The 14,425-nt window shown below is 36.9% G+C and overlaps 1 protein-coding gene across 5 annotated transcripts in view; it reads right to left on the reverse strand.

Annotated features, from left to right (window-relative positions):
- Positions 1–7,667: 7,667 nt before the first annotated feature.
- Positions 7,668–14,425, reverse strand: part of LOC115456448 — a 48,459-nt gene continuing 41,701 nt past the window's right edge. For all 5 annotated transcript variants that reach the window (XM_037439880.1, XM_037439877.1, XM_037439879.1 and 2 more), the window contains 7 exons: positions 13,853–13,993; positions 13,195–13,451; positions 12,918–13,004; positions 12,689–12,774; positions 12,332–12,447; positions 11,369–11,417; positions 7,668–11,160 (listed from right to left, as the gene is read on the reverse strand). In XM_037439880.1, the coding sequence (XP_037295777.1) occupies positions 11,105–11,160; positions 11,369–11,417; positions 12,332–12,447; positions 12,689–12,774; positions 12,918–13,004; positions 13,195–13,451; positions 13,853–13,993 (792 nt within the window). In that variant the 3' untranslated portion in view covers positions 7,668–11,104. The remainder of the gene's footprint in view (positions 11,161–11,368; positions 11,418–12,331; positions 12,448–12,688; positions 12,775–12,917; positions 13,005–13,194; positions 13,452–13,852; positions 13,994–14,425) is intronic.

Raw genomic sequence — 14,425 nt, forward strand, 5'->3', positions numbered from 1 at the left:
TAGCTTTATTGTTGGAGAATATAGAAAAGGACTGTCTCAATTAATTAGGAATTGAAGTGATTACGGAGGGCCGAAAAATACTCTATTGTATATTCTATCCTAAAACGTATCTGTAGTTTATTTTTATTATCGCAACTAGTGCCGATGTCGGCAATTCTGCCTATTTCAAATGTTCTAAAAAAAGGAGGAGGTTCTCAATTCGATTGTGTGTGTTTTTTTGTACTCTATGGTTTAAAACATAAAGCATTGCATTTAAAAAATTAATTTATACTCGACTGTGTACCGGTAAATTATGTATTATATTGGTATTGGATAACATCTGTAGTTCTTGCGGCATGTTTATTATTTTGCGATATCATTTGTCAGTCAGTTGCACTTTTTATTTTTTTTCGGCTTACTTCACTATTTTTCATAAATGTTCACGTAATTATTTTATATCGTGTTTTCGCAAGTTAAGTATTAAAAGGAGGTTCCGATAATTACTTATTATTAGATGACCGATTTGTTCGTTTTCATATTTTACGATGGATAAATACAGTTTTCTTTGAATTTCTCGTTGTCATGCACTCAAGCAAGAACTGTAAATGGAAATTTCATCGCGAGGTGTTTGCAAATTTTTAAGGGTTTTGAACAGCAGATAGCCGTCATCTCGAATAAATGATGACTCACTGAAATGACTTTGAATTTTATTAATGATGGCTACTTTGATTATCTTCATTAGGTATAGAAGACAGTAGTAGTATAGTCTAAGTAAAATGTAGATATTCTTTAGCTGCTACATTATAGAATACCTATATGTTTTTGTCGCGTACCAGTTTCCATTGCCTTTAGTAATAGATGTAACTGTTCTTGTGCTATCTATTCGTGTGTACTATTTTCCCTATCATCAGCTCCATAAAGTCCACAGCTGAATATAGGCTTACACCGAAGTGTGTGTGTGCACTATGCTATAGCAAAAATGTAGTAAAGTTTAAATAAAACTAAGATTGTATCGCGGGAGCAGCGACTGATCGTTTCGTAACGCATATCGAAAGTCGACAGCGATAAGTCATCTCGACACGCCACGTGTGAATCACACTATAATTTCCAAATCATTTGGGCTCTATTCGTCATGTTGTCTAAGAGTTGCATACGAGGCAGGTGATAATATCTTTGCCCGTGTTGTAGATATATAATATATAAATTCAATAGGGAAATCATCGATAATGGAAATGATGGCATTATACTTATAATAACAGCTCTCGTAAACTTTTTAGTCGGCCTGAAGTAAATAGATAAATTAACTCTTTCTGGAACTCGTGTCCCTTTAGTCTCTAAAAAATACAGTTGTATGGCCATTTTCAAATGATTTTAGGTCAGATATAAAGTTGCAGGATAGATGCACGTTCCTACCCTTTATATTGACGCATAGGTGATATATAATATATTAAACACGTTTACCACACCCCACTTAACATCAGTTTACTTGTAAAGTAAACTGACGTTAAGTGGTAAAAAAAGTATTAAAGTAACGTAATAAACATTATTTTTTTTAAACAATTCGCATTAACTCTAGAACAAGCGTTTCTCTACCAATTGCAACACATTTTTTTTTAATTTCTATAAATGTATTATTTTCAAAAAAAGACTTTTAAACCTTTCCTACTAAATAAAACGAGTACGATGTCTAGCTCGTGGTCGGCCCGTCGAAGTCTGAATGGTGTCACCTGTCGAGATAGAGTCGCGTTAAGCGTGAATTATTTGCTTTTTAACAACGCGCCTGTTTGATTTACACACAAATGTGTTTACATATCACACTTTATCGCCATGAGAAGATTTCTGCTTGCCCATGTTTGGAGCCATTTCTTATAGTAATTTATGACAGTGTCCGAGTAAATAAATACGCCCAAAAATTCATACCTGAACATTTGCTATGTTATAGTGGTTATCAGTATTTTCAATATTAATTCCAGATACAAAACAAATAGTTGTTAATATCTTGAAAATTTTGCAGACGCGATTGAGCTTAAGATCTCTCGTTTCTCAGTTATTTAATCGCTCGTTCGGTCATAAAGACCCGTATAAGTCGGCAACTTTGCCAAATATATTTTTCCATATTCGGATGCGATACATTGAGCATTGCTAACTGCCGAAAAAGAAACATTTATCAACATGAGAGTATTACCCATTTGTACTAATAGTTTTGTATTGCGTATGGCATTTCTAAATCTTTCCTTTGTTAGCCTTAATAGTTAAAAAAGTTTTGCGGCCATTTTGAAATTAGCGCTCGGTCGCAATAGAATGTTAAAGCTATTAATACTGGCACCGCGGTTTGTGGCGGTAATTTGTTTGTTTATCTTGTATGTAGATACGGCGGTCGCACGGCCGCGGTCGCTGTGCAAACACGCCAATATCGTCTGTCATATACAGCGATATTTTTAGTAAAATTTACAAATTGATTTCATATTGTAGTTGTTCGAAGTATAAGCTTTCGCGGTACTGTTTTACAGTTCGTCATTGTATTGGGTTGTAGTGGTAGACTGCTTGGCCGCCGGCAGTTTTTCTGTTTGATACCCATGTGAGAACTCTTAATTGAGTATACTATTTTAGATGCAATAACGTATTATTTCAAAAGTGTTACTACGATTTTAAGTCATTAGGATCTTAGTTGTTGGTTATTGCACTGTAAATGCCCTATATTTTTAGAAAAGTTTACTACTGTAGAAAATGCGATATATAGTAAGGTACAAGTTTTGGTAATTTATTTTGGAATATACATGGCCATAGCAATGAAGTGAAAATCTAATCTTAAATTTTGGGAAGAGTGGCAGTCTGCTCCAAAACAATATCACAGGAAGTTTCAAAAACATGTTTCACTATCTGTTATCAGTGGTTATCTACACACGTTAATTGACAGTAAGCGACGTTAAGTGAGTGTAAACAGAGCGGCGTCGCGGGTTCAATTCCGTTCGGCAATATGTTATCATTTAATGGACATAGAGTGCTACTGTATCGGACGCGATAAATATTGTTTGCCTTAATGTTTTATAGATAAAGGGTTGAATGTTGGAAAATGTTTTCAGATTTGACGCCATCAGATCATCAGTTATTTCAAGGTTTTAATGTGTGGGCGTAACTTTTGGGGAGACCTGCTTGAGCTTCTAAAAAGTATAGTTGAATAACTTAATATCGTAGGAGATAAAATCAGGTCAAAATGGGGCTCCTAGAAATTTTAATGCCTCATTTAATCTCATAATTTTCCAAGAATACCCAATATTACAAGAGAGCCCTACAATTCTTTCAAATCTATGCGGTTATCCTAAAGTAGTTGCTAAGGTATGCCTTCCTATTTAGATGCCTGCTTTCGAAAGCTCTTGTTCATCTTTTTCAGGACCTTTCATATGATACCATACTGATCAGAAAAAATATACCGGCTAATGTGTATACTGCAGACTACAAAAAAAATTATAGTTGAAAATAAATTCCCATTATTTATACCTACCTTCAATAAATATGATTATACAAGTAAGTAATTCAATTCTTAATCTTTAGTCACATCCATGTACATATGCCAGTTTTTTCCACATCTCTAATTACATAGCTACATACCTTTATATAGCTACGATCTTCTATGGAATCTTTATAAGTAAAATCAGACGAGTATAAATGCGGCGAGACAGCGTCGAGCGGTGTGATGGCGGCCGGCAGTTACTGCGAGTACATAACGATAGGTAAAGCGCGATTAAAACAATTAGCTCTGAATGAAACGGGAAGCGTTTTTCCACCGACCAAGCTTGGAGAGATCGCGTGGTTAATATTTTTTGCAGAGGTTTTATGGTTTTGCTTTTTATTCTAACAATAATGGCTTAAAAGATTATACTAGCAAGGATTAAATTAGTAAGGATGTTTCTACTATTATAGAGGGTTCTATAAACTGGAGAGCGTTTTACTTAAAATTTGTGTTTTCAATTGATATTAGGTGACATATCCTTGTTACAAGCGTTTATTGAAATTCATAGAAAATGAATTAAAATTATCTATAATTTGTTAGTTACACAATAGGTACCTGCATATTGCGAATATTGTCACAATAAAATAGTGTTTTCTCAAGAGAGTTTTTGTTATTAGTGATTCTTGTTAAAGCCTGAGAGTATTCCGTGAACAAGAATATACTGTGGTATTTTAATTATTCACACTACAAAAGTGAAAAAGACGATTTGTGTAAATGCTACCTCCCGTGACTTGGCCCATTGTGGGGAGGCGCGGGCCGCCCCGCCCGCCAGGCGGCTAATTCGCCGAGTAATAGCTCCCCGGGCATATCTTTAATCTGATCGCTAATTGGATGGGATGCAGGGTAGGACTCGGCAGGCGAAACAAACAAATTTACCTTTATATAGTTTTAATCATTCTAATAAGTTTACATTCTTTGTGAAAATGCGCAGATGGATGTTAGAAGTGAATTCGGATATCGCTAAACTGATTTGGATAAAATTTGAATTTATGAGAATACACTGTCATAGTTTAACGTAATAAAGGGTTCTTTATCTCAGATAAAATACAAAATGATTATTAAACTAATATTTACAAAAATCACTGACCGGCATTGTATTGCGCTCGACATTCTGACATTAGATATTAATTCTCCTAATGTCCAGTAAGTACACTGGCAACTAAGGAACTACATGTGAGAGGATCCCACGATATAGACAACTTTTTAGGTTATCATAATATTTAAAATGATGATAGGGGAAACATCAAACTGTCACAAGTTAACGATTGTTAAACAGTTTTTGATATCAGTGATAAATTAAAATAGATAGTTTCTACAGATCTCTTTTGGCGACCAAAAATATATAAAGAAAATTTACAATTTTAAAGATACTAAGTTCGAATCCCTCCCAAATCCCCTCACCGCTGGAAAATTAACCATTAACGCACAGTTGTGAGCGTTGTAAGAGCGTATTTTCGTTAATTGTCGCAATTAAGCTATCTCTGTTTTATTTAAATGTTGAAATATTGCTTGGGAGCTAGGTGCTTCATAATTTCGCGGTAATATTCCTTATGAGCTCTGAGACGTCGATCCTTACATCACATTGAGTTATTTTTATCAAAATATTTTTGAGATATACTTAACAGATTCGCCTTTGACCGTGGCTACGCCCACGTGATATAAGTATGTCGTTTATTAATCATAGGGCTTTACAAACTTTGCTTTCATCCAATGGGATATCCACTAATGTTTTTTAAATCCGCTTCTATTATTGACACGAGGACTTTCTTGAAACCGAAATTTCTCTCATAAAATGAGAATAGAAAATTCTTTAATTTATTATAATAGACGAGAATACTGTCACATTGTACCTAGCTCTCGAAGCGCGTTGGAAATTAAAAATGAAATTAAAGACAAGACACAGGCCTAGCGTCACGCCGCGCCGTGTCTTGCGGTTTGCGTTAATTTTATAAAGAAGCTACTAGGTGACTTCTAATTCATTTCAGTGTAGGTTGGATTACTCTGAAAAATAACAACAACCGTATTTATTTTAATTTTCTAAATAAAAAAAATGTTTTCACTGGCTTAATCCGAATCAATTTTCTAGTTTTTCATTTCAAATACACTGTAAATAAAACTACGTATAGTCTCCAAATTATTGACGAGACGTGAGTCGAGTCGACGGTTTTACTCACTTGAGATTTTTTGTAATAATTTTTTACTAAAATATTTTCGTTATTTATACTAAGCGGGAGTTTGGCTAAAACGCCTGAAACAAAGTGAAGCTACCGCTGTGATAGAGATAGCATTGTTGGGCACGCGGGAGAGGGACGAAGAAAAACGTTAATCAACTTGTGTTGTCTGCGCTCCGTGTGGGACGGACTCTGGGGCTCAGTTAATGGATTTTGGGATTGGTTTAGTTTATACTTACCAAAATTGATACAGACACACATTTTAGTGCTGTTCATGCCTATTAGGTTCAAAAATTATTTACATAAGTAGATTGAATAGGTATTCCAGTTCTAATCCATCATAATAAAATTAAATGTACGCAAGTTTTAGCGTTCGGTTCTCTGAAAAAATAAGTTATATGATAAGTACCTTAAATATTTATTAAGATACTCAACTAGATAGTGAAATAATCAATAATGACGACATATATAGGTATATAGTTGTCAAGCTGTGTGCTGAATGACATGTTGATACACGTTCCGTTACCTTTGTATAATGATGATTTACTTACGGAACCTATCTTGACATTGACGCATAGAATTATAATTGCAAGGAGCCTACGTCTCGACGGACCATATTTTAATGAATATTTAGGAGTGAGAGATACGTTCTAATGGGCTTCTTTGCGGGGTAAACACCTATTATCTATGTAGAAAAGCGATAACATAAATCTATACATTTGTCTCAAAAACTAATCCAGACTTTTAATTAAATATAGGGGCTATATAATTTTTTGATATTCTTCCGGGGTCTTGAAAATTGACTTAGTGTTAATGACACGTAAGTACCTACCTATCTATATGTTAAAACTTTATTTTTCATAGAACTATATACATTTAAATACCCCAAAAAAGTATCACATTTGATTTACAAATAAATTTGTTAACAAGCAAATGATTTATATAGAAAAGTATAAAGCAAAGTAATAAATCAAAATACAAGTTACAATCTTTAAAATCTCACTGCTTTTATAAACATTTAAAAGTGTTAACATCGTTTTCCGATGATGGATGATAGAGATAGTGTTTAAATAGATCATTCAGTTTGATTTATATAGATAATTTAAGATTTGGGTCTTAGAGAAGTTAGAGTTAAGGTTATTGATAAATAAGTACTTGTATAGTTCTGGTGTCTATATTTATGAATCTTCATGAACATAAAATAAGTAGGTATTATGGATAATGTTATTTTTATTCCAACTCTAAAACATGAAGTATATAATAACACCGGGTACTTGTAACTGGACTAGTGATCTTCCTCGAACACAGCTAACCACCAACTATTTTCACCTTTGTCACACATCATAATATTATTTGAGTCGCTTGTATATTTCAGCGGTTACTGGCAATGAGTTGGGCAATTTCAAATAATAAATGCCTGCTAGCGCCATCTCCCATTAATGGTGTGATGCTTTATAAAATCAACTCATTTCAAGTAATTTGTCAATTACTTGATAGATGTCGCTGTTTATGGAACTAAGCAACGAGAGTAAGATGCATAACGTGTATGACGGAAACTCTGCCATCTAGGGGCGCAATCTAAATCTTTTACCGTATTAATACTTGGCATTGTCGTGAAATACGCATACAAGTAAAAGAAAAACATTTAATTTCTTGGTAATGTTGTATATAGGGATGCTCCAACACACAAAAATAAACAAATAAATTTGTATCAATTTCTATAACATTTCCAAGAATAGTACATACCATGATCATGTGAAAAGCGACAAAAATTAATAAATGTAAAAAAAACTATTCATACTTATGAGTTGCAAAAGCATTTAGATATGTTTTATAATGTTATTTGTAAAGATAAATAAGTTTTGTAGTTAAACGTCCAAAAATATGACATTGTATAAACGTGATTGCATGACGGCTGTCATAGGGCTCATCCTACATTTTACAAAATTTTGTTCCGCTGATATTTTGATAGGTTATAAGGATCTGTGTAATGAAATAAAACACAATTTGTATAGGCTAAAATCTTTAATATTAACAGTGATATACTCTACAGTTACAATAAACTTTTCACATATAAATATCGGTCTAAGGGCCGATCGCCATTACACTCACAAAATTGTCACATCTGACACACATAGTTTGTCACTGATAGACTTCAGTTTTATATCTTGAAGGTTAGTCTATCTGGAAAGTGTCAATGCGCGAAATAAACCATTTAGTTTTTATTAACAACATTTAGCCATTTATAATAAATTAACTATTTTGGGGTAACCAAATAGTCAGCTTTTAAAAAGCAAAAGTTCATGACTATGTTTAATTATAATTAGTGAGAGCTCGTCGTATGTTTTCTGTAAGGTGTAATGAACCTCAGGAATAATGAAATTTTTTGTTTTAAATTGAAATCTATCAGTATCAAAAAGTCACAGACAGTTTATTTTTTTGCCGAGAGGTGGCGTTTTTCTCAATATTTATTATACACGGTAATATTTTGCTTACATACTAATAAAATTGTGAAAGTAAAATTAACCTTTAAAAATCAAATTGGAGCAAGCTAAAAGAGTCAATGATATGTACGATTAGACAAAACGGAATATCGGATATTTAACAGCTATCATTTTAAATTGAGTGGATTTATATCTATAACACTTTACGGAGGGGAAACGCGCAGGTTTAGATGCAAAAATCTGACATTGACCAATTTACTACTTGATGCTATGAAGAGCAACTAGACAGAGGTTTTAATAAGATATACGAGAAGTTCGGGTGCGAGATATGTCTATACACCACTTTACACTGTAAAGGCTCTTGACGTCAAGTAGGGATCAGGTAAACAGTTGATTTTGGGTGGTTAACGATATAAAGGATTGATTTATTAATGTAGATAGAAGATCCACTCACCTTATACTAGTTTTAGTTTTTTATTACAGAGGGAATAAAGTGGACCGCCTTTAGGACACCTCGTGTGTTCGCAATCATATTTCTTTTACTAGCAACACGAGAGAAGATATTGAGTACGTCACTAAATCCCCCAGATCCGCCACCGCGTCCGTCAAAGTAGACATCTAATCACGAAAAATAGAATTAATTACGACATCTATGTAGAGAAAAACGCCAAGGCATTAGATGAAGTTAAACTCGAATTCACATATACTTGGAAATTGACTTGTCGAGTTGAAAGTTTATAAATCGACAGCTCCTTTGTAAATTATTTAGACTGATTATGTATTTTCCATAGTAATATATTTATAATGGCAGTCAATCAGTTTTCGACAAATAGAGAAAATGTTTCATTATTAAAGGTTCATAATTCGATTATTGGTATGTCACCGGATTTTCAACTTTTTCATATTATTTTAGGTTTTTGGGATTGCATCACTTATGGTTAAGGAAATCAAGACTTCATACAAAGTCGAGTAAAGGTTTAAGTAAATCGATAGTAGTTAGTTGGCAAGTTGTTAAAACCAAGCTCGGTTCACCATCAGTATTGTACGTTTGAATATGGTTGGAGACTATCTCTCGTATACAACAGGCGTTGCGAACTGGCTCGCTCACAAGACTACTTCCAGCTCGACAAACCACATGTAAGTCTCAATCATTTCGTTTGCGTATCGTTTTGTTTCGAAATAAAAAATAAATATACTTGTGTCGATAGGATTCCGCTGTGTACATTTTCGAATAGAAATATGGGAATGTACACGTCGAAATACTTGATCATAGTCCCTCACATAACGCGAATACTATGCGCTTCTAGTGAAGGTAATTCTTAATTGTCTAACACAGATTAATATTAGAGTTCGTATCGATATTTTTTATATAATTATATTTTTATATGATTTTTTTTGTTTTTATTTTCCATTTGTGTTGTCTCTCATAGTTTTGTTGCGGAGGCGTCGCAAGTATTGCGTCATGTGAGAGATTACGGCTTTCGTATCGGTAAACTAAGTTCGTATTAAAATAAAACTTAAATATATAAACTTATGGATAAGTAAGTATCACTCTTTAACATTCGGTCAATTAGAGATTATTGTCAACTGTGGTATATTTACAATTGTGATTTGAAACAGTAATACTTGGTTAACATTTTAATTTGTATAAAAAATATTTAATAAAATTGGAATAAATGATCAGGCTTTTTAAAATCAATTAAATAATTATTTGATATTAAACGTATAACTTCGCTTTTATAAATAGATAATGTGTAATAATTCATAAAAAAATATTATAATGAATATTTTTATACTAAGAAATCACTGTGATGGGAATATTTTCTATGGAATAGTTGAGAAGCAATCACAGATGTAAATGAGCCAAAGTTTTTAACATCTCCTCGTGACCAAAGTTATCGGAAGTCGTGGGAACCGCGCGCTGGCACGCGACGCGTCTAACGCAAAACCTAAACAAAATATTACTTTAAAAGCGCCGAGTTTCATGTACGGTATTTTGGAAATTCAGTATCTTGCAAACATTGTAAAACAAATAATAAAAGATTAAAACAAAACAATTAAATGATAAATATTGCGTATTGTAAAATGTTGCTGAATAACTGACATAAGGCCCCTAGGGTCGCTGCACGTGAGTCGATGCATATTTCTCAAATATAGATGGCGCCACAGGCATCGAAAGTTGTAACACGAATAGGGAGAAGTCAATACAGCCACATTTGACACGGTTATTAATAAAGTGATAACTAATATGATTTCCAAAATACCCTACTGTCAAACAATCAACGCTCAATACATAAACTAAAAATCTAAACTTTGAATAAAATACATGCAAATGACTAGTGTGAGTTAGCGGTTGAGATCTTAGCGCGGCAGGCGACAGTTCCCTCGGCTTGGTCGCGTCGCGTCTGCGAGGTGACTTATAATAATTAGGGAGAAAAGGTGGGGAATAAGAGGGGTTTTCTTTAAAGAATTTGGAGCCGTCAAACAGTGTGTAGTAGCACTAGTTCTTGTTATCAAAATTTTTATTATGTTTAGTACATATATCAGGTAAAACATTTTTTAATTACTATGTATGCATCTATGGATGTAACGGTACTTTGGAAGGGGATAACAACACTTACAAATGAAAATTGTTTAAAAACGACTATAAATAACGCGGGTAGTAATTTACTTTTATGGTAAAAAAACGAATGGAATCATTGGCAGAAGGGAATACTATGAGAAGATACAACTATGATTACATCATACAATACGAAGTAATCGTTGTGTCATATTATTGTGATGATTGACCAGAAGTGAATTTGGTCTTCGATTTGTTTTGGAGGAATATTTTATGCCATTATTGGTGACGATGAAGGTACATATATTGTAATTATTATTTGTTGGTATGATGTGGAATAATTTGGATAGAGCCTCCCGGCAGACGTGACGCGTTTGTTTAAAACGTAACAATATAAATACTTATAAATAAATATAATAATTTACGTAGGTTGTCACGTTTAGCGACGCGCGCCGTTCCGCGCGTCAGGATGTGGCCGCCGCGGGTGGTTCAACACTGGAACAAATACAATTATATTATTTAACTATGCTATTATATACAGCTGAAGAGTTTGTTTGTTCAGGAACTACTAAATCGATTTTGATATTTGTTTCCCTAATAGGAAGTTAAATTACTCCTGAGTGCTTAGGCGCCTTTTTATCCCGTGAAGTAAAGAAAAGTATTATTATTAGTAAAATGCGATGATTGGGTAAACGAGTTTTACCTGGATGCACTGGTCCGGGAGAGCGCCTGCACCATGTCCCGGGAGACATCTGTAAAAAGAAACACGTTTAGTCCGTACCTGACTTAATTGTTTTACGATATCCTTATTACACATTATAGAACAAAGGCTGCGCGCGAGTGTGTCTCGGTGTTGCGTGTTGTGTTGTGTTGCGTGTTACCTGTCGCAGCAGCGCGGGGCAGGGCGCGCGGATGAGCGGCGCGTGGTGCGCGCGCGGGGGCCGGTCGGTGCGCTCCGAGCTGCGCGCGAGTGTGTCTCGGTGTTGCGTGTTGTGTTGTGTTGCGTGTTACCTGTCGCAGCAGCGCGGGGCAGGGCGCGCGGATGAGCGGCGCGTGGTGCGCGCGCGGGGGCCGGTCGGTGCGCTCCGAGCTGCGCGCGAGTGTGTCTCGGTGTTGCGTGTTGTGTTGTGTTGCGTGTTACCTGTCGCAGCAGCGCGGGGCAGGGCGCGCGGATGAGCGGCGCGTGGTGCGCGCGCGGGGGCCGGTCGGTGCGCTCCGAGCTGCGCGCGAGTGTGTCTCGGTGTTGCGTGTTGTGTTGTGTTGCGTGTTACCTGTCGCAGCAGCGCGGGGCAGGGCGCGCGGATGAGCGGCGCGTGGTGCGCGCGCGGGGGAGCCAGTCGGTGCGCTCCGAGCTGCGCGCGAGTGTGTCTCGGTGTTGCGTGTTGTGTTGTGTTGCGTGTTACCTGTCGCAGCAGCGCGGGGCAGGGCGCGCGGATGAGCGGCGCGTGGTGCGCGCGCGGGGGAGCCGGTCGGTGCGCTCCGAGCTGCGCGCGAGTGTGTCTCGGTGTTGCGTGTTGTGTTGTGTTGCGTGTTACCTGTCGCAGCAGCGCGGGGCAGGGCGCGCGGATGAGCGGCGCGTGGTGCGCGCGCGGGGAGCCGGTCGGTGCGCTCCGAGCTGCGCGCGAGTGTGTCTCGGTGTTGCGTGTTGTGTTGTGTTGCGTGTTACCTGTCGCAGCAGCGCGGGGCAGGGCGCGCGGATGAGCGGCGCGTGGTGCGCGCGCGGGGGCCGGTCGGTGCGCTCCGGTCGTGCGCGCCGGAACTCGCGCCGAACGTCGCCCTGATCTGCAGCGCAAACATTACATGTAACACAGGAATTTCCTTGTCCACATTACATGCAACTTAACTTTGCCAGTTTATCGTTAGTTCTTTTAACAATCCTTATTGCCATTTGTCATTATTGGGTAAGTTAAATGACAGCAAAGACGATCGACTAACTTCAGACCATTCGAACTACAGGGAAATGATTACATTGTCCATATCAAAACAAAACCAGCACTAGGTTTAAATCTCCAAAAATACTAACATGTATTCTTTGCCTGCATGTTCCTTATAGAGTTGACAATGACACGAGCCTCGTTGCTCAGCTGAGACTCGTCATTCGTTGGTCGGCTAACGGAAAAAAACATTACATAAATCGAAATTCTGTTGAATTGAAGCAATTAATGCTACGAAGAAGCAAGTCATATAAAGCAACCAAGTAACAGCTCCTAAGTACAGTTAAGACGTGGTCCAAAATAAGTCTTAAAACTCACCCCATGACTCGGCCACCGTAATTATTGCTCGGATAGCTGCCCAATATCCCATTGCCGCTGTTCCTACGCTTCCAGTCATCCCTTTTCCTGAAGTAACAGTTTTTTTTATGTATAACGAAAACTAATGGAAAATCGAATAAATTAAAACAAATATTATATAGCATTGGCTAAAGCTCATCGCAAAGCTAGAAATGATTGAGTGAATTAGAAATCGTACAGAGAACCGTTCCTAGAACAATAACACGAACAGCTATGAATAGTTCATTAAACACGCTACCTATCTTTGTCTTTGTCTTTCGTATTAAGTTGTGCCATCTGCTCTTTGATCTGTTGTATCTTGTTGGATATGTCGTTGTCGCGGCGGTGGTCGTAAGGCACTTTCCTCTCGTCGGGTGGCGTGTGTAGCGGCGTGTTGCGGCACGAGTTCGGTATGGAGTTCTGTTTGCGCGTGATGCTGTTGCGGCGGCCGAGGTCTGGTTGTTTCTCCACGGAGGGGTACATTGGCGGACATATCGGATACGGCTGGGGTACCATCTGGAATTGAATAATAGATAGTTTATTTATTATTATTTTATATGCATTTATATCATAAAATTATTTTTAAAAAAATAATAATTGTTGGTTATTTTTTAATGACATAGACTGACAATCGACTGGGTTGTACGATGTTGAGATATCTAACCAAACACAATTAAAACAATACCACACGAATCAAAGATTATGTTTTCTGGGTCGATAAAAATGTCTCTTAGTATATTATGAAACACGACAGGACAACATGAAGCTATTACTTTAACGCTGACCGGCTTATTCATATTGCAAGCAAATGTCTGTGGCGTGGCAATAAATATGTATTTTAAACTTAATAAAAAATTCATTTGCCATAGTTATGATAAATCGATTATTAAAGGTGGTATAATTTCTAGGCGTGGTACCTGTGGATACATGAAGTTGTACTGGAACGGCTGCGGGTACTGCAAAAGTGGGTACAGATCGGGCACCATGATCTTGGGCGCCGCGGCTCCGGCCACGCCACCCACTCCTGACACACCCGCCCACTGCACTGCATCTTGGTACTGTTGACAAAAATAACATTTAATATTTAAATTAGTAAATTATAATATTATGTCTTCGGCACTTAAAGGGGCCGCCGCAGATAGTAGGAAGTTGGTATATGAGATAAATTAACTCGTGTGTGTGGTAAAACGCAGGTGTAAGTACCACGGCGAAAAATATTTTTTACGGAGGGCGAACGATGTCGCATACTTTGAGGCGTACGCGCGTGAACAAAAAATTACAACTCTCGATCTATAAAAGGCAGGGTTTGGACGTTAAATCTGCGCATACGCAAATCATTCAAAACAAACCACTGACTGCACATGATAACTGATGTTAAACAATGTAAGCAATGTTACATGTGAAAATCATTCGTTATCATGTTTATGTTGTCTTACACCTAATACAAGTGAAAACTGAAAGTTATATTAAAATCTGCGAACCGTTAGCGG

Source organism: Manduca sexta, chromosome 18, assembly GCF_014839805.1.
Source record: "Manduca sexta isolate Smith_Timp_Sample1 chromosome 18, JHU_Msex_v1.0, whole genome shotgun sequence".
In the NCBI taxonomy this organism is placed as follows: Eukaryota; Metazoa; Arthropoda; class Insecta; order Lepidoptera; family Sphingidae; genus Manduca; species Manduca sexta.